This window comes from Diplotaxodon limnothrissa, linkage group LG17, assembly GCF_057381915.1.
Source record: "Diplotaxodon limnothrissa isolate DT_005_m linkage group LG17, D_limnothrissa_male_GT1.1, whole genome shotgun sequence".
Classification (NCBI taxonomy): Eukaryota; Metazoa; Chordata; class Actinopteri; order Cichliformes; family Cichlidae; genus Diplotaxodon; species Diplotaxodon limnothrissa.
Genome location: NC_140612.1, coordinates 13053622 through 13072532, shown reverse-complemented (window position 1 = coordinate 13072532; position 18911 = coordinate 13053622). Strand labels below are relative to the sequence as shown.

At 40.3% G+C, this 18911-nt stretch overlaps 1 protein-coding gene across 3 annotated transcripts in view; it reads right to left on the bottom strand.

The window, feature by feature from the left end:
• The window catches only part of LOC146614690 (carboxyl-terminal PDZ ligand of neuronal nitric oxide synthase protein-like), a 230441-nt gene that overhangs the window by 84746 nt on the left and 126784 nt on the right, over positions 1-18911 (bottom strand). For all 3 annotated transcript variants that reach the window (XM_085376753.1, XM_085376754.1, XM_085376755.1), the window contains exon 6: positions 3352-3493. In XM_085376753.1, coding sequence (XP_085232879.1) covers positions 3352-3493 — 142 coding nt within the window. The remainder of the gene's footprint in view (positions 1-3351; positions 3494-18911) is intronic.

Here is an 18911-nt window from a genome sequence, read left to right as displayed (position 1 = left end):
TCCTTGTCTTGTCCTCTCAGGACCCCACTGAGAGCCACGTGTCCCCGGGCTGCCACACAACCCAAGCCGTCCAGACATCAGGCAGCGGATAAAAGTAGCTCAGCCCACCAGTGTTGTTGTGCCGTTTCTCTGTGTTGACTCATCCATGATATTCGCTCTAGCATACCATTCTCCTTCTTTCCAGTTTGGGCACAATACAGGCAGGAATCTCATCTACAGCACATCTACAGCTGTGTATGTGCAGTGCGTCTCCAGTACAACCTGTTAGTGCAGTCTGAGGACACATGACTATGCGAAGTGTGTAGGTGTTTGTGGGCACTGGGGAATGTGCTGACAGCCCTTCAGATTTTGCTTTACTTTTAGGACTTCCACAATGGAACTGATGACACTTCTTTCCCATTTTGCTTAGGGCATTAAAAACATACTTTTTAGGATTACAATCTGATAGAACAAGTGCTAATGGACTCTCACTGGTTCTTCCCGAGACTCTTTCCTATCTCAAGGTTAAAACTGAAACTGACAACACAACGTTAGACAAGTTAGAAAAGCCGATAACCTGGGTATCAACTCAATGATTGGCAACATCTCCATTTTTCAGCATGACAATGAGCCCAAACACAACTAATATGGTATAAACCCAATGGTCTTCATGTACTAATATGTACATTCTTACACAGTGTAAAAATAAACACGTATGCTATACTACTGTCCAATTAATGAAATGTGACCGGCCTATTTTGTTCCTACATTTGTTAATAAACGAGAACAGTTCTGAAGCAACAGTCTCGTATAATCACCATACTCTTCCACCCACATTTCTCTTTCTAAGGAAATGCCTCCAGGTGAACAGAGAAAGCGGTGACGCTACTGTACTTCTAAGGCAAGAAAGCAGCAGAAAGTCCAGCTGAAGAAATGAAAACAGTTATGTCCAAAGGCTCCTTTCTCATTTACTATGTGTTAATAGACCTCTTTGCATTGACTCATTACTTGTAATTAATCTCCGTCTCTCTTCCACAGCATGTCTTTCATCTTGTTTTCCTTCTCTCACCCCAACCGTTCGTGGCAGATCGTCGCCCCTCCCTGAGCCTGTTTCTGCCGGAGGTTTCTTCCTGTTAAAAGGGAGTTTTTCCTTCCCACTGTCACCAAAGTGCTTGCTCATAGGGGGTCATATGATTGTTGGGTCTTTCTCTGCGTGTATTATTGTGGGGTCTACCTTACAAAATAAACCACCTTGAAGCGACTGCTTTTGTGATTTGGCGCTGTATAAATAAAACTGAACTAGCTGAAATTATAGAAGTTTTTAATATGGTTTCCTCTGAGACACCCACCGTGGCTCAAATAAAGGAAATAAATTTGGACATCAAAAGAGATCAGAAACTCAGGGCAGACTGGAATAATGCGACGACATTAGCCTGTTGCATCCAGCAACGATATGTCATTTTTAATGAAAGATACGATAATTTAAGAGACGACAAAGAACACAGGTTCAAATTAAAAGCCTACACCTTTCAATTGAATCTTCTGTTTTCTTTATATTAAATGTAATAATTCTTTTATAATTTAAAATTTAACTGTAATTTTTAGCATTAATAACAATAATAAGGATAATAATACTTCATTTGCTTGTCCATATGGTCAGAGACACTTAAATTTGTTTGTACAAACAAATTCAGATACAAATATTATAAATGGCTGATGAATGATGATGATGATGAATGTTCATACGCGTAGGTTACACACAGATTTGTGCTTATGGACTATTAGTAAATACTTATTTTATAATTATAATTGTATTATATTAATATTTTAAATCAGTTTCATGTCTTCCAGTTTTGCTTTTACGTTTTGTTACGGAAAGACACTAACAAACTTCTACAACATTCCCTCAGTTACTATTCTTAATATTCTCAGTTGCCAGTGGTTGCACGGCTTCTATTTTAGACATCAAAGGACCTTGATATCTCTACTGTAGTCCACTTCACGTATGTTACACATTGATGCTGATGGGGACAAACAGACCAGAGGCTGGCAACGAGGCCACCTTGAGGAGAATAGCTGCTAAATTTATATCGGATTTAGTTTATACAACAGATTTATGTTAAAACAGGAGGCATCACTTTAGATTTTATCAGAAGATAAAAATAATGAATTGGTTATGTCGTAAATTAGTCTCATGGTGGTGAACCAAGGAGCAGAGCAGGCAAAAACCAACAGCCATCAGTCTGTTTGGATGCTACAGTGTTATGGCAACAGTGCAGCATCCAAACAGAGAACATCTTTCTTGAGAGGAAAGACAAAGGTGAAGAGCGACTTGCTGCATAATGAGGATGGAACAGAAAAAAAAAAAAAGCTTTTGCAGTAAAAAGGCATAAACATGCCATTTTGAATGATGTTCATATCAACTGTAACCATAAATTATCTTGGGGATAATTTCTGCATTTCTATGAATGCAGAAGCAGAGAGGTGATTGGAAATAAGCGAGGCAGGGGGAAATTACACAGGATGGAAATTGCAAGTATGAGTCTTATTCACTCAGCCACCTGGACAACCTCCAGCTAATATGAAAGAGCAGCACTGAATCCACCCACAATTTAGGCACTCAATTTAACAATGTTTTGTTATGGGCGTCTAAAAAAAAGACAAGGTCTATCAGTCTATCGGCAGCACAAGCCTGGCTGTTTCTATCAGCGATGTGCCCTTTGTTGGTCCAGAAAGTCTGCTCTCAAGGTCTGCTTTTAATTTTGGACACACCGACAATGTTTTTACTGCCACAGCCAAACAAGCCTCGAGTCTCCTTCACAGCACATGCCTCTGAAGCACTACATTACATCAACCCACACACGTCTATCTATCCGCTCACTCCCTGCGCAGTTCTCATCTGAAAGTAAACCTCGTAAACAGCTGTATTTACTCGTCTTAAAATCACAGTGCGTTTTATCTAAGTGGGCGCTTTACATGGCAAAATAACATTTCTGGCATCTCGCAGAAAAACAATCTTAGACTGTCTCTGTATGAACTTGCCTGTCAGCGTTCACTAACAACGCCTGCTGAAGGTAAAACAACAAATGAATTACCCTGAGACAAAACGTCACTCAATCAATCGTTGCATTTGCTCCTGACCTCTCCTCAGTGAGCTCGCGTCTACTTTTTTGTCTTTTAATGAGTTCAATTCAAATTGAAAACTCGCACGCAACTTTCACCTTGCAGTCTTTAGTGCCTCTGCAGCTCCACCATTCTCCAAAGTGATCACAGTATGCACAACTGAACTTGCAGTAAGCACTTTTTAACAGACTTGAGGCCACAGCAGAAGTGCTTTAATAGAATAAAAAATGGAATGGTGTTCGTGTCTACCTGTGACGGAGGAGTCATTGCTGTTCTTGTCGCTGTGGTGGTCGTCCTGTCCATCTGTGTTCTGCTGCGTGTGCTGCAGACTCAGTTTGTGACAAACTTCAAACGCCTGCCCGACTGTCCGAACGATACGCATGGCCTGGCTCTGCGAGGGTGAGGAGACAAAGAAAGACAAATAAATGTAGCTGTGATTCTCAGAGTGTTATCAGCTGCATTTTTGTGTTGACATTTGGTTTTAAAGAAAAATTAAAAACTCTTTGCTGCGTTGCATTTTCTAATCGACTTCATCTAGTGTGGCATCTTTCTCCTTAGGCTTCCTCTGACTGGGTTTCTGCAGGTGTTTACCCAGAAACCAATACATGTTTCTGGGTATAAGGCAATGCAAACCCCATCACGAGCCACCAGGGTGATTTTACCAGATAAGACTGAGCCCAGTGTTGGATTCCGACTGGACCCAGAATCACTCTTAGAATATTTCCTGTCTCAGACACAACAAGCCCAGAACACGGGTGTGTAGGTCAGCTGGTGATTCACTCTTACATGGATGCACTGGGCCACATGATGATATCTGAGATCACTATGTTAAGAGATCATGATGTTGTTGTGGGGCCATCATTACAACTGACCAATCATGTTGTTGTGATGCTTTGCAACTTAAGTGGGGGGGAAAAATACTGAAACTGAATCGTCCTGTAGTGGAAAAAAATGCAGAGTCACAAAGTCTACATAAGGAAGAGGCAGAGCTACAAAGAAATGAACGGGCTTTCACCCGTGAGACTATGTTTCTACCAATGTACTGTAAATGTGGAATTATTACTCTTGGACTCAGTGGACTTGCTTTCATCCATCTATCTTTGATCCGATTCAGAGAGCCCATCCCAGCTGTCACAGAGTAAAGCTTACATCCTGAACATGTTGCCCAGCTATATCAGTTTTTAAAAAAGAAATGCGTCAGTTACATGTTGTATTTTCTTTAATTTAAAAATAATAATAATAATAAAGGTTTAGGTAAAGATTGAAGTTTCCATTTAAACTTTTTATGTCAAGAAGAAGAAAAATTAGACATAAATGACAAAAATGAGACAAAAATGACACATAGTACTCACTAGCTGGAAAGTTTCTGAATAATTTCTCATTACTTTTTTCAAGGGTGTAAACTTGAGGTCATGTTAACAATCTAGTGAAATGTGGCTTACATCGCCCGAGGTCTTCAAGATTTATTGGTGGAAAACTGACAAAAAGCAACTATAATTCTTACAAGTGTGGTGTGTGTTATCAACATGTAGACAGTACTGTATAAAGATTTAAAATATCACATCACATTTGACCTCTGACCTCTCCTTTTAGGTTAATAGACTGATCTAAGGTCAAAGTGAGAAGCTATTTAAAACTATGTTTCTTACTGCTATTGCATTAATAAATAGGAATACAGGGAACAATATAGGGGGATTCTTTTGCCTCCAAAAACCATGTCACATGACCTCTGACCTCACTTTTGATTTCACATCTGCATTTCTTTTAAGATGACCCCAAAAATTGTTTATCTTCAAAGAAAATATTGCAAAAGGAAAGAGAATGAGGTGCCCAGTTAATTAGCAATATACGGTAGTATTAGATTATATAATATTATATATGTACCTTATTCATGTTCAGTTATTTACAGGTTACTCCTACTATACTATTCCCTTAAAAGTAAATACTGCCCAGAGACTGAGCCACCTCGGCAGAACTTTGTACTCTCTGAATAATTCTAGTTATTATTATTATTGTATTGTAGATGCAGCTCTTTGTTGCTTTTATTTTTTTGTTTGGTGGGGTGGTGGGGGTGTTTGTATTTCAGCACATTGAGAAATTTCTCCTTTTTCCTAAGGCATTTCAAACAAATAGCAGCCTGTTGTTAAAAAAAAATACTCCAAACTCTGAATTTCTACTTTTGACTGGATTTCACTTTACCCGCAGGCACACCGACTTTAGTGCCTCTGCTCATCTCCTCCTTTTTCCTCCTTCGGCCCTGCTCTGAAAAGGCAGGTCAGGCAAAAACAACTTAGACGCTTTCTATCTCCTGTCAGGCATCTGCTCTATCTCCTCACAGTAGAAAGGCGTAAAGGCAGAAAAGATTTCATTGTAAAGCACTCATTCTCAGCTGAATGAGTATAAATGGATGAAGCGTGGCCTAAAAGCCACAACACAATACACACATGACTGAAGGACCAAATCCTTTCTTGCCCTGCTTGTCAACACTGGACTAGTTTGAGGCTGTGTCCTGTAAGTGCTAACAGCATTAGTGCAAGCTCTGTATGGGATCAGAAAACAGTTGATGAGTTAGTGGGTTTTGACAGCAACTGAGCTCCTGGGCTTTGGCCTCAGCCCACAGATGTGTTTCTGTATCAGTAGTAATGTTTGTCTGCAGTCTTCTTACAGCACATTTTATTATTCATTTTTTTAAAATTAAATCGACTCGCTTCAGTTTAATTTAGTGCTGATGTTACCATAGTGACCAGCCATCAGGTGGCACAACCAGCAGAAAGAATTTATGACCTCCCAGTGTGTCACATACCTTCTGACCCTTACAGAATCAACAGTCGTGATGACTAAGCTGCCTTGCTGGCATAAAAGCTCCATGAACCTCCACTTTGTTGTGCTCAGTCACCTCACTAAAAGTCACTGACAGCATAAAGCCATTTGAAAACTCTCTCTCTCTCTCAAAAAAACAACAACAAAAAAACACTTTTAAAACCATAGAAATAAAAATTCAAGCCAAACTTTCAATGAAAATGAACATCAGAAATACACTCTGTGCAAGTAAACACCCTGCTGTCAGCTCAAATAGAATACTGAGGTGCAAAATAAGCATTTGGTTTAGCATTGCCTAAGTTTGTTTATTAAAGTGTTAAGTAGCAGGCGTCCCACTCTGTGCTCTCTCTGCATGCCCGAGCTCCTCTCCACACCTCTGAGATCAAACCGAGCCACCCTACGGAGGAAGCTCATTTTGGTTGTATCATTGACCTCATTTTTGTGGCCATATGTGAAGCCCATAAGTGACGGTTGGCACATAATCCGACTGGTTCACCACAACGGTTAAGCTGACCACGTACAATTCGCCAGTTGAGCTCATGCTCCATGTTGCGTCAAGATCCCCGGAGAGTTAAACCTTTAGCTAGGGTAGCATTTCCGTCAACCACAGAGGAGCATGCCACTGGTTTCTGGCTTCAGATTTGGAGGTTTTGCTACCACCACATTGCATGCTACAGGTTGTTGCAATTAAGGTAGTCAAATCCCATGATCTGTGTAAAGCAGGAGCTTGTTTCCAACCAAGAATATCTGTGCCAAATTATTTCCATTTCCAATTTCAATCATCCTCTGCTTCATCGTCCTTTCAGGAGTTCAATCAGCGTTATTTTATATATAAACTATCAAATCTAATCAAACTATATATCTACAGTTTAATAATACAGTAACACCGCACAATCTAATTTGTAGAGGGATGAAAAACAGAGCTGTCTAAGAATTCTCACAGTGACATGACTAAATAACTTCAGAACCAAAAAGAATTGAAGAACTAACAGTTTCAACCTCTTAAATGGTAAATATTGCTATGATGAGATTTTAAGAAATCCTAAGGATTTTTATTCACGCTAGTTGCAGTGACTAACTGGTAAACTGATCACCCAGAGACTGAGCGTGCAACCCACATAGCACCCATACTTCAAAAACAGAAATTCATAGACTGTAATGTAAAAGGTTGAGTAGTTGTTTTGTACTATATAGAAAACTTCTGAAGAGTATTTGCCAGATTAGCTGTTAAAGCAATGCTTCCCTCCACCTTCATAAAATAATTTAGTGTTTGTTTGTCTTAACACAGCTTCCTTATTGGTATTCAGTGACAGTGTCATCAACCAACCAGGCGTCATGAATACAAGTAGCTGATGTTCAAGATTATAGTGATAAAAATGCAAATTAAAAGAGATGTATTCAATTCTGACATCTGCTTCCTCTCTTTTCTAATTTTCTGGAGACGAGTGTTAATAACGTGAGACATCATCGCTCTATGGGCATTAAGAAAGGAAAGAAAAAAATTAGTGACCCTTGAAGGCAAAACTCCACTTTTTTTAAACAAGGAAAAAGTTGTTCTGAAAATGATAGATGATGTTATTCAAAAATGTTAAGTATACACTTGCAGGCATCTCACATTTGGAGCAACTCTTGCATCCTTCACTCATCTTTCCTCCTTGGAGCCGTGGTTCTGTTTTTCCACGCTCTGCCGTTCCCATCTTCTTCATTTCCTCCTCCATTATCTCACCCCCACATCATCTCCTCCTTCTCTGTGGACCCCATTCATGTCTTCTCACCCCATGCTGGTCCTCAGACTGACAGTAAACAATCGTGTTTCCCTTTGAAGATGTTTGTTCCACAGGCAGTCATACCGGGGATGAGAGCAGATTCTGGTGTTATTGTACACAGCGAACACAGCAAAGCTCGGCTCCCCTGCCTCACACACCGACGCGTTGGAAAACACACAATTGAAAACAATGCTTTATACTTTTTCATTATTTTAGTCCTTTTTTTCCTCCTCTCCAATTCCCCTTTCTTGTAATTGACTCAACAGTTCAACACATTTTTTGTGCTTCTGGCTCAGAAAGATGACTTCCTCGTTCTTAATCCTACTAACAAAACCCCAAATTGGTTCCACTAAATGCTCCCATTAAACAAAAGAGCTAACCTCATTGAACTGCTGAAAAAAATGCTTGGGACATGGGCTGCTGCTGGGAGCTCAACAATGATAATACCATACTGAAGTAATAAGGGCAGAGGCAGCAACAATCCAATTCAATTTCAATTCACTTTCATTGATATAACAACTGTTGTCTCAAGATGGTTTATACTGTTAGGTAAAAGTCCTGGAGAGAAAACCTCAACAGTCAATCAACCCCCTATTAGGAAGAACTTGATGACAATGGGAACGAAAAACACCCTTTTAACAGGAAGAATATTTTCTCTGCAGCATACTGGATCAACTCTACAGCTTTTTAAAGAACCTTTCAACAACCTAAATTACAACAATGAGACACTTATAAAAAAAGAAGAAGTCCTAAATCTGTCACCTGACCATGGCCTTTCTATGGCAGCCGGGATAGACTCCAGCCCCTCCTGCAACACTGATGAGGATAAGCGGAAGAAAATTTATGGATGGATGGATATAATAATTTATAATGGAACAGAGATACTCAGGTTTCAGGGTTATGGAGAATAAATGTATAAATAGGAGAATTTTTTTAAGGCACTTTGGGGCCAAAACTGGCAAAGTCAAATCCATCACAGTCTTTCATCTTTGCTAGAGTGAGCAGCAAAGACTGAGGGCACTACACAGGTCAGGTGTCTTTTTTGCAGCATATCAACCAGTTTAATTGCTTCTTTAAGAAGACATCCATATTCCCAGGATCTTAAATATCTATCCTCAAAGGCATCAGGAACCAGTTCAGGGACTTTAAAACAGCAGTGATGTGAGCACTCTACTTGCTCCAGTTACAGTCTGCCAGAAGTACTTTGTAAGCTGTAATTGTTTTAAAAGCTTCTGGGGGAGAGTAGAGTGCAATGTGCTGCAGTAGTTAAGTTTAATTGTAATAAAAGTATAGACCCGCTTCTCAGAGTCGCTGGGACAAAAGAAAACTTGAACCTTTTCATGGGGGCTTAAATAACTGATTGCTGCTTTGGTAAGGTCTCCTATGAGACCGGAAAACTGAATCGAAGTCAAAGGACAGAAAAAAAAGCTTTTTCTTCTTCTGGTCAAATGTGCTTATGGACAATTAAGTGCTTAGACAGTGAGATTAACGTGGAGGAGATTCTCTCTGTTGCTATTCTGTTGAAACTGAACTGGGACAACATCTTAAAGAAGTAAAACCTTGCAAAGTCAAAAGTGCCAAATGCGAAGTCCCTTTCAACAAATACAGTTTTAGCCATTTGTTCAAAGTCTTTAAATATTTTTTTGATGTAATTTGCCCCTTAGTTATGACCGTTGAGATTGGCAATGCCAGAAAAAATGCCCTTGTTCATTTTAAGAGCCAGCTGGGTTAACAAAAAGTTGCATATCATAAATACACAACCATATTTTCCAATTATTCCCAACATCACATTCATAGCATTACTGTACGCTGTTTACCTTTTCAACCAGACTGCAGTCTTTTGAGTCTGGATCAGATTTCTGATCCAGACTCAGAAATCTGATACTCAGGGGTGTCCAACTCCAGGCCTCAGGGGCCGGTGTCCTGCAGGTTTTCGATGTGTCCTTGATCCAACACAGCTGATTTAAATGGCTAAATTACCTCCTCAACATGTCTTGAAGTTCTCCAGAGGCCTGGTAATGAACTAATTTGACCCAGGGTGATATCTAAAACCCTTGAGGCCTGGAGTTGGACACCCTTGGTCTAACTGGACTTTCCATACAACTATCTATGGCAACTGAACCAAACCACAGACTTCATATTAACAATAGATGCAGCCTCTGGGTCTGAAAAGTATCCTAATTGTCAGTAAACACTTTCCCAATGACTTTATATTCTTAGAACCAAGCTCCAAGTCTTCAACACATGACAGCATGCTTTCAGGCTAACACGTCCAACCAATGCTGCCAATCGCAACATGAACCAAGTATTTTTAGTTGGGTAAACATATATTAACTGGAGAGACACTTCACTCTCAGATTGCTGGTTTACTTGTGGTTACTAGGGTATTTAAAAGTAGAACGGATAGCAGAGTCTTTGGCTTTCAGGCCCATCTTTGTGCTTACAGAATGCTCTACATTTAATCGTAAATTTTTATTAATCTCTGGGTAGTTCGATTGTTAGTGTTTGGGGTTTTACAATATAAATGCTTGCTGTGATGTGGCATTATTTGAACTGAACTGAAGTGAAGTAAATTGAAGTTAACTAAAAAAAGACATAACTAACTGTTCCTTTGAGGTCCTCTTAATATAGAAACTCCTTGAATGTCCTTAGTGTTACACCACTATGTTCAATGCTGCTTTTAACACAATTTCTTTTTTAACTAACTTTTTATGAAGACACTTGCACTTTATCTGAACATTTTTTGCCTTCAGCCAATTCTCTAGCTAATCTCCAATTGTGGCAGCTGACAGGATCACTAAAAGATCTGTCACTCAAATGCAAAACCTCGATACCCTGCTGGAAAGGCTGCTGCTGCCTATGTTGGACATCTGTCACCATCTCTGTCAAGTCCTCTTTTTTGTCTCCAACTCTGTCCCCATCACTTTTCCTCTCTGTCAGTTCAACTAAATAAAAGTGTATCTTTTCCTTATCTTTGCCTTTCTATCCCTTTCTTCTCTACATATCAAGCCTCTGGTGAGCTGGCTCTTCCTCAGTGATGACGAGATGAAGTCTGTCCAAAAGTGTGATGCATTATTTATCCTGAATTACCCACAGAGGTTGAGCGGTGCTTTGGCTGTCCACTTGCAAGTCTTGGCACAGGCAAAAATAAGGGGCAAATGGGAATATAATATAATCTAGGAAAGAGCAGGGTAAACAAGAGCGGGGGTGGTGAGCAAGGGAATTGCTTGTGATTAAAGAATTGCCACATATCTCTCTCTTCATATGTCTATTCCTTCTGTGATGACAGTTTCCTCTCGTCCTTCTACAACTTACGCAGACATTGCTCAGTGTATACAAATCTTCTATAGCATATAAGACAGATCATTTCACTGGCGTATCCTTTAAAGATTTGCATTAGACGCTCTCTGATCACTATAATGATCAGGGCACAGCATAGTCTGATCTTCAAACACTTTGATTGAAATTAGGGGGGGAACAGGAATGAATTATACCATAGTTCTGGCACTGCAGGTGAATATTATGAGAGTGAAATAACTCCTAATCAATGGACAAGTCTCTGTGTGCATGTGAATGCGCTCGAGTATGACAGCATGAAGTGAGCGAAGTGTAAGGAAATTAATTTATAATGTCTCAGTGACTCTTCTGAACCATTAGCTTGCTTTTGAGGCACCACACATGGCTACATCATGCAACCCCCCCAAACCAGTTTCAATCATCTTACTGCTTCTGTCAACCTTTCTTGATTCTTCTTTCTCTCCCCTGTCACCTTTTCTCTCTCCAGGATTTGTTTAAATGTCAGTATCTTTTAATTAACTCGCTCTGTGGCAGGAGTGCCAGACAGCATCTGAATGTTCTGGATTCTCCCCTTTCCTCTGTCACTCACTAGACAGTAAACTGGAACATCATCTTGTCGGTGTGAATTTGAGAACATGTAAGAAATTCTCAGTCCTAGTTTGTCACATTTTGGCACTTGGGGATGAAACCTTTCCCATCATATTTTAACATGCCATTTCCCAAGACACCAAGATACTGGAGCTTGGATTTCAAAGTGAGTAACAGAGGGACATATTTTGTCGCTCTAGCGAGTTTTGACAGCTGGGTACAACTAGGACCTCCACTTCTGCTCTGCATCCACTGCACTGATCCCCTACAGCCAATCTAGGTATTTTGGGATGGGCAAAGATGGGGCAACCGTGCCCTCAGGCCCCTGTAGGAGGCTTGGATCCAGGGTGGGACCCTGGTAACCCTGTTCTGGGCAGGGTAATGCTCCCTTGCTCTCATGCTCTTCAAAAGGGTATTCTGTACTATTTTTGGTCTTGCCAATTCTTTGGGACCAATTTGCTGTTGAAGAAGCTTCCAGGGGCAAGCAGTGAACTTGTGGTTTGGGTTACAAATATAAAATGATAAACATCTGTCAACTTTGTCTGCCACAACCTTCTCCTGCTTTCTTGGTTACCATGGTGTAACACGGTTGGACAACGGTTTTGCCCACAGTCGCATCGTGCTTGTTTTAGACATTGCAGGACTTCCCACTATCCTACGGCACTACCCTGTATACTGGAAAAATGACATTTAAGGGTTGCTTAGTGTGTCACTATGTGACGCCAAAGGATCCTGACCACATCCTGGGTTGGGAGTGAGAACAACCTCATTAAATCATCAAATAAGCCAGTGAAATGTTTTTTTTTTAAAAAAGGGTAGACTTGTCAAGTTCCATGACAGCTTCAGCGAGCTTATAGCGGTTGTTGTAAATAGCACAAAGCTAAAACACTGGAGAATAAGACAGAGTAATTATGTCAGGACAGCCAGTTGACTTCTGCCTGTGTTTACATTTCAGCAGGGGAATCTAATCATCAATATATAACACGACTGATATGTAGTGTTAGGAAAGGAGTAACTTAAAACAAATGGCCAACCCATTTCCAGTTCTGTTTGATTTGGAACTTTGATTTAGTCGTGCCACTGGTGCAGAAGCAACGCAGCTTTAACAGAGAGGAGAGACTACAGCTCAAGACAGAAGGATAATTTCATTGAGATATGGATATTCAATAAAAAGTGCTGAAAGGCTATTAAATCCAATTGCCTTCCCCAAGCTGTATCAAGAACAAAGTGAGTCCTTATCATTGAATTGGCCTTATATCATTTTACATCAGCACTCTACAAAGTCAGCGAGGAAACCATTGATTCTTCACTTTAAAGCTAAAATCTACAGTGGCTACATTTAAACACCATCCACGTAAAAATATACACCCTACACACATCTTGTTCTTTAAGACATTTTAGTTTCTAATCTCTTATCTGAAACGGGCAGTACTGACCCTGTACCTTACCCCAAACTTTCTAATGTAATTAGCCACGAGGGAAAAATCTCCCTCTCAAGAGAAAAGTCTGGCCTTTGCAATCTTCTCCGTCCAAATCTCAATGAGAATTTCATTAAATGAACTCAAGGAACACTTGACACAATAACCACAGCTCTCACTACATCCATTAGCTGGGTAGATAAATTAAAAACACAGAACAACAGCAGGACTCTACATTAAAGCTCGACATGTTATTACTGAGCTGTAATATATAGAGTCAATTATTAGGTTTAAAAGACCAAAACCAAGTTATCCACATTATGTTTTATGATCCTTATGAGTGCCGTTCTTTATGTTAGGCTTGTTAAAGTGCCCCCGCCTCACTGATGCAGATATCGCCAAGATTAGACATTAGAGTAATGATACCAACACATGACATGGTCTAAAGCTGGGCTAGCTTCATTAGGATTACCACCAAAATCTTGTGAGACTTGTACTGGGAAAGACCTGTATATTTTACAAAACACTGAAGCTCTAGAATATAAAGTTTAAACATATACTTTCTGAAATGTAAAAACTTGCAAAGTAAAAATTATATAGAGGGTTTGATATATTTTAAGCTATTTCAAAAACTTGTTTGCATATCTCAAGCACCACTAGTGACACTATGGAGCAATATCCACCAACAACAAGGCATGGCAGGGGCAGTTGTGTGACGTAGGTGCTGCATTCACTGCTTCAGACTTTCCAAACACTGACAGCTCATGTGAGAGGAGACAGGCTTAAAAATAAGTGGCTGAAAAACTGACCTGAACAGTGATAAGTCAAAACATTTGCCTATTTCTTTTGATTTGCGATAAATAAACCACGCAATCATTGATCACTGTGGCTTCTTATGAATATTGCGTGTGGATTTCCAATATATAATATTCAAAACATGGCTTCTGAAAGGCGTAACACTTTCTGACACCACCTCTTGCTTCTGCTCTTACTTACAGCTGCCTCTTAAATAGAGTAGTACCGTCTGTGGACTTGGAGCCAATGTGGCATTCACTGTGTGGATGAACACTCTTTGCTCCATCACCCACACTTCAATTCTACATAACAGTGACTCGACCATTCATTAGCATCCACTGAAGTACTGATTTGGAGAAGGAGGAGGATGAATGAGAGAGCATAAGTCATAGTAGAGGAGAGAGAGAGAGAAGGAGAACCTGCCTAAGTGTTAGAAGTGATCGGCCAGTGAAGCCTTTTTTATGCCGCTGTGATATAAAGCCAAGACATTTTCTCACTGCTGGTAGTTAGAAGGAGAATAAAGTCTCCTTAATCATCTTCCTAATTGTCCTCTCACAGGTTTCCACGTGCACTCACACAAAACCACACGAATGACATTTTTATTGCATGTTTGACATGGTTACCTTTATTCTTCTCATTATGCCAGAGTGCTTCCTTCTGCTTTAGCCTTTGTCAGAATTTGAATTATCAGCTAACAGTAGCATGGGTGCTTAGCAAGCTGGATCCATACGCTGCAATGCACTGGGTGTAAGACACACACACACAAGCATAAACAGTGGTGAGTTATATATAGGGATGTGCACCGGTTCTGACATAAACGGTAGTAACCAGACCGAAAAGCAGCGCACAGTTCGGTGCTTTCTTTCCCTGAAATGTCATACACTTTGAATTCTAGCCAATCATTTCACCTTTGCGAGCGTAGTGGGCGGGCCCAGGTACGTACGTTCTTTTAGAGCAGAGCTACAGTTTAAAAATGTCCAAGGCGAAGCGGTCAAAGTCTGGCTGTACTTCACAGCAAAAGATGCAAACTCAGCAGCCTGCAACAAGTGCTTTAAGGTGATACTGTGATACTGTCAAAGGAGGTAACACCTCGAATCTGATGAAACACCTGGCGACTTATAGCGTTTTGTTAAAAGCCGAGCAATGCACCGTATTTGATAGCTTGCTGCGAGACCTCACACCGAGCACATCTACTGCGGGTGTGGTGCCTGTTCTCGGACCCGGAGTTTGCAACATCCCCCAAGAACCCGGAGGAGAGTCCTGGCCCCTAGCCCTGCCAGTGTAGCAGAATGATGACGGATGATGATGGCAGCAGCAGCCGTTCTTCTCTGCGTGAGTAGCTTAATGTTGTTCGTGTGTAATTTACGTTGAGTAGGCTAACCACGTTATTACATTAATGCATGTAAGGTGAACTAGCAAACATCATCATAGCTACATGCGGCTGTCTTCTTGTTTGATGGCAGATACTCCCTTCACCCTGGCCAAAAAGGCTAAAATGACCAAAGAAAAAGTGGAAAACAGTTAAACATGAGAGGGTTTTGGACAAAGTTTGTGTTTTTTCCATTGTTTAAGCACTGCTTCCAGCCAAGAGTGATACCATATATGCCCCATAGCTGCAGAAAAGGCTAACATTGTTATCTTTTTACAAAAAAACAGTTAAACAAGAGGCTTTTGGACAAAGTGTGTGTTCTCCATTCTTTAAGCACCGTTTAAGCACCGGCACCGTTTCAAAAGTACCGGTTTGGTACTGGTATCAGATAAAACCTAAACGATACCCATCCCTAGTTATATACCCACACCACACTTCACTGTACTAAAAGAAATCACAATCGTCTTAGAAGACTTTAAAACTTGTCACACAATTTTAATAAAACTTCAAAGGTACCAACAGCACAAACATTGTCATTAAAAAAATTCCCCCCACCTGCCTTCATTATAGAGGCAGAAATTAGCTTTTGTTCCAGACTGCAAAAATGGTCATTTCTGCTATTAAAAGCAGCAGTTTAACACAGCTACTGAATCTACAGGGACCTTCTTGACTTGTTTTTGCTCAAGTGACTCCTTGAGGAAATGCAATTTTTAACCTGTGTCCTTCATTTTGAGTCCTGGCAGATGCATCTTGGCTGTGTGTCTTAGCCTAAAAAATAATATTTTTTCTCAACCATATTCAAACTGAGAAAAGTGATAATAATCCCAGATAAGACCCAGATCATCATCTGCTGGTTCTAAATATATGTTGAGAGTGTTTGTAACGCTTTAGTTTCTATGAAGTTGCTATTGTCAGTAAATGAGAAAACGAAAATAAATAATTGAAAGGCTAATTTTAAAAGGTAGTAGCTGATCACAACAACTCAAACATAACTACAGAAAGCAAAGCCAACTGCTAACTTTCCAGAGCAAAAAGACTGATTACACATAAACCAAACTAGTTTACTTAGTTGACTTTATTTTTTTGTACTAATGTGCTTTTTCACAGTGCAGTCTAATGCGGCATCATGCACCCAGAGGAGAACAACAACAGGTTCATTTTTGGTTCTGCCACAGGGAAATGCTTTTTTAAAAACTCTGTAAAGTTATAAATGTAATCAATATCATCCAGATGTGAACTGTAATAAATGAATTCAAACTGTCAATAAGTTCTCCATTAAAAACAGCCCCTGCCTTTAGTCTCTTCACCACCAATACACTTTAAAAAGCATTACGTGCCTGCACGTGCGCGCGCGCGCGCGTGCGCGCACACACACACACACACACACACACACACACACACACACACACACACACACACACACACGCACAGATAAGTTTTCAGTTTAATGGCCTCAGGGCCTTGGTTGCCCAGAGATTTTTGGTATGCGTCACTCTCCATTTTGTATTCTGAACAGAATATGTGTGTGTCTGCGCGTGTGTGTGCGTGTATGTGTGCTCATGTGTCAATGCCAGTCTGTCTGTAAGAGATAATGAGGCAGTGTGCGCTTCACCCAGCTAACCCCTGGACTTAACTATCAAGTCCTCTGAATTGGCAGCTAAAGTGGAAAACTGGGAGCACATTTCCTAACTGTGTCACACTGCTGGACTCTGTTTTAACTTTGTCTCTGCTCAGCTTATTTCAGCAGCAACATATCCACCCCAGAAGACCCTCATACTTGTTCCTCACACCAATGCCAGGCCCACAGTGCAAGGAGGAAAACCAGGGTGTGTCTTTTTTAGCGGTTGTCAGGATGCGACTCAGACAGTGACTAGATTTAAAAGAGAAGGTGGGATTGTTGTGAACGCCACATAACTACCAGACTGTGAAAACATCGGAAATGATGCACTGATCAGTCTTTGTCCATCTTGTAATTATGCAGCAACAAAGTTTGAGGTTGTTTTGACACAAAAACACAAATTCTTTCACTGATCGTTTGAAAAAATAGAGCCCAGCTGATACAGGATTTTTAACACAGATGCAAATACATATATTTGAATACTTAAAAATCTGATATATTGCCCAAAATAATTTTTCTTTAAGTAACACAAAACATAAACAGATTTGTTTATTTTTTATGTTTTGTTATTTACACCTCCTTCCTAAAATAATATGACAATGCAGCTTAAAAATTCTATTGTTGCAAGACACGGATTACTCATTTGCACTTAGCAGGCACATTGCACAGCAATGGGGATATTGCAGAGTGCCCTCTAGTGGACAGACTATGCAACATCAACACTCGTAACATGGTTGAAGGGTGTTTCTTCCATCTCTTCTTTGTAGAAGCTACCTCCAGTTGCCACCTTATTTAGAAGGGCTTATCACAGACGGTCGCTCTACATGTTTGATTTAGCAGAGTTTTTACATCAGTGCCCCTTTCTGACCCAAACCAGGATCGAACCAGGAATCTTTCATCTGTTAGGCTACGTTCACACTGAAGGTCTTAATGCTCAATTCCGATTTTTTGATCAAATCCGATTTAATTTGTCTGGTTGTTCACACTACAAATAAAATGTGACTGCAAACGCGCTCTAGTGTGAGCGGTTCACGGCCCTCAAAGCCGTCCGCATGCGCAAAAGAAGACGTCACAGCTGGGTGACAGCTGGCTGACAGCTGGGTTTGTCGCCCAAAACACGGTCAAGCTCATCAAAAAACGGGCAGGTGACTCGACCACGTCCACTTCGTTTGTTTATATCTTTAGCTTCTTTAAACATGGCCCCGAGGCTATTCACTTTCCTCTGACACTGTAGCCACATTTGCCTGTACCCTCGTTCAACCATTTCTTTAATGCACTCGAACACAGCCCGGTTACGATAAGACCCTTCAAGTTTATCTTGAATAGAATTGTCTCCCCATATGCTAATCAAGTCCAAAACCTCAGTTTCTGTCCATTGAATCGCTCCGTCTCCAGTTTCCGCCACCACGCTTTCTCGTTTGTCTTCTCCAGCGCTGATAATTACCGTCTGTTTGTGTCAGTGACGTAAAAGACGAATTTAATGCGACATGACCATTCAAACAGCAGTCGCTTTCTAAAACATCAGATATGTATCGGATTCAGTACCACATACAAAAGTGACCCAGGTCGGATTTGAAAATATTGGATTTGTGCCGTTCACACTGTCATACCATGATCGGATATGGGTCGCATATGGTCAAAAAAGTCGGATTTGAAGCGCTTTCGCCTGCAGTGTGAACGTAGCCTTAGATGAATGTCTTCTTTAATTATATAACTTTGTTTTGTAATTGCTAAAAATGAAAATGAATGGAAATACACTTTCTGTTATAAATGTTGGTACTGATAAATCAGCAAATACCCAATATTATAACTAACGACTCTAATGAAAAATTACATAAAACCAAAACAAGCACCATCAGTGCAACTGCCAGTTAAAATTGGAAATCAGATTTTGGCAGCTGTGCCTCAGCATTTACCTACTAATCAGTAGATTGGTAGTTCAATTCTCTGGCATGCTAGTAAGTAAAAGCACTTTTAAAAAGTATTTTAGGTCTTTTGTTTTAGCTTTTATTATGACAGTTGAGAGTGGAAAGGACATACTGTATGGTGTATCTGAATCCAGACCTCTGCGATAGCCTTATGGCATATGGGTCACCTGCTTTTCATCCTCTCCTGAAAATTGCTCATACAAGTGTTCT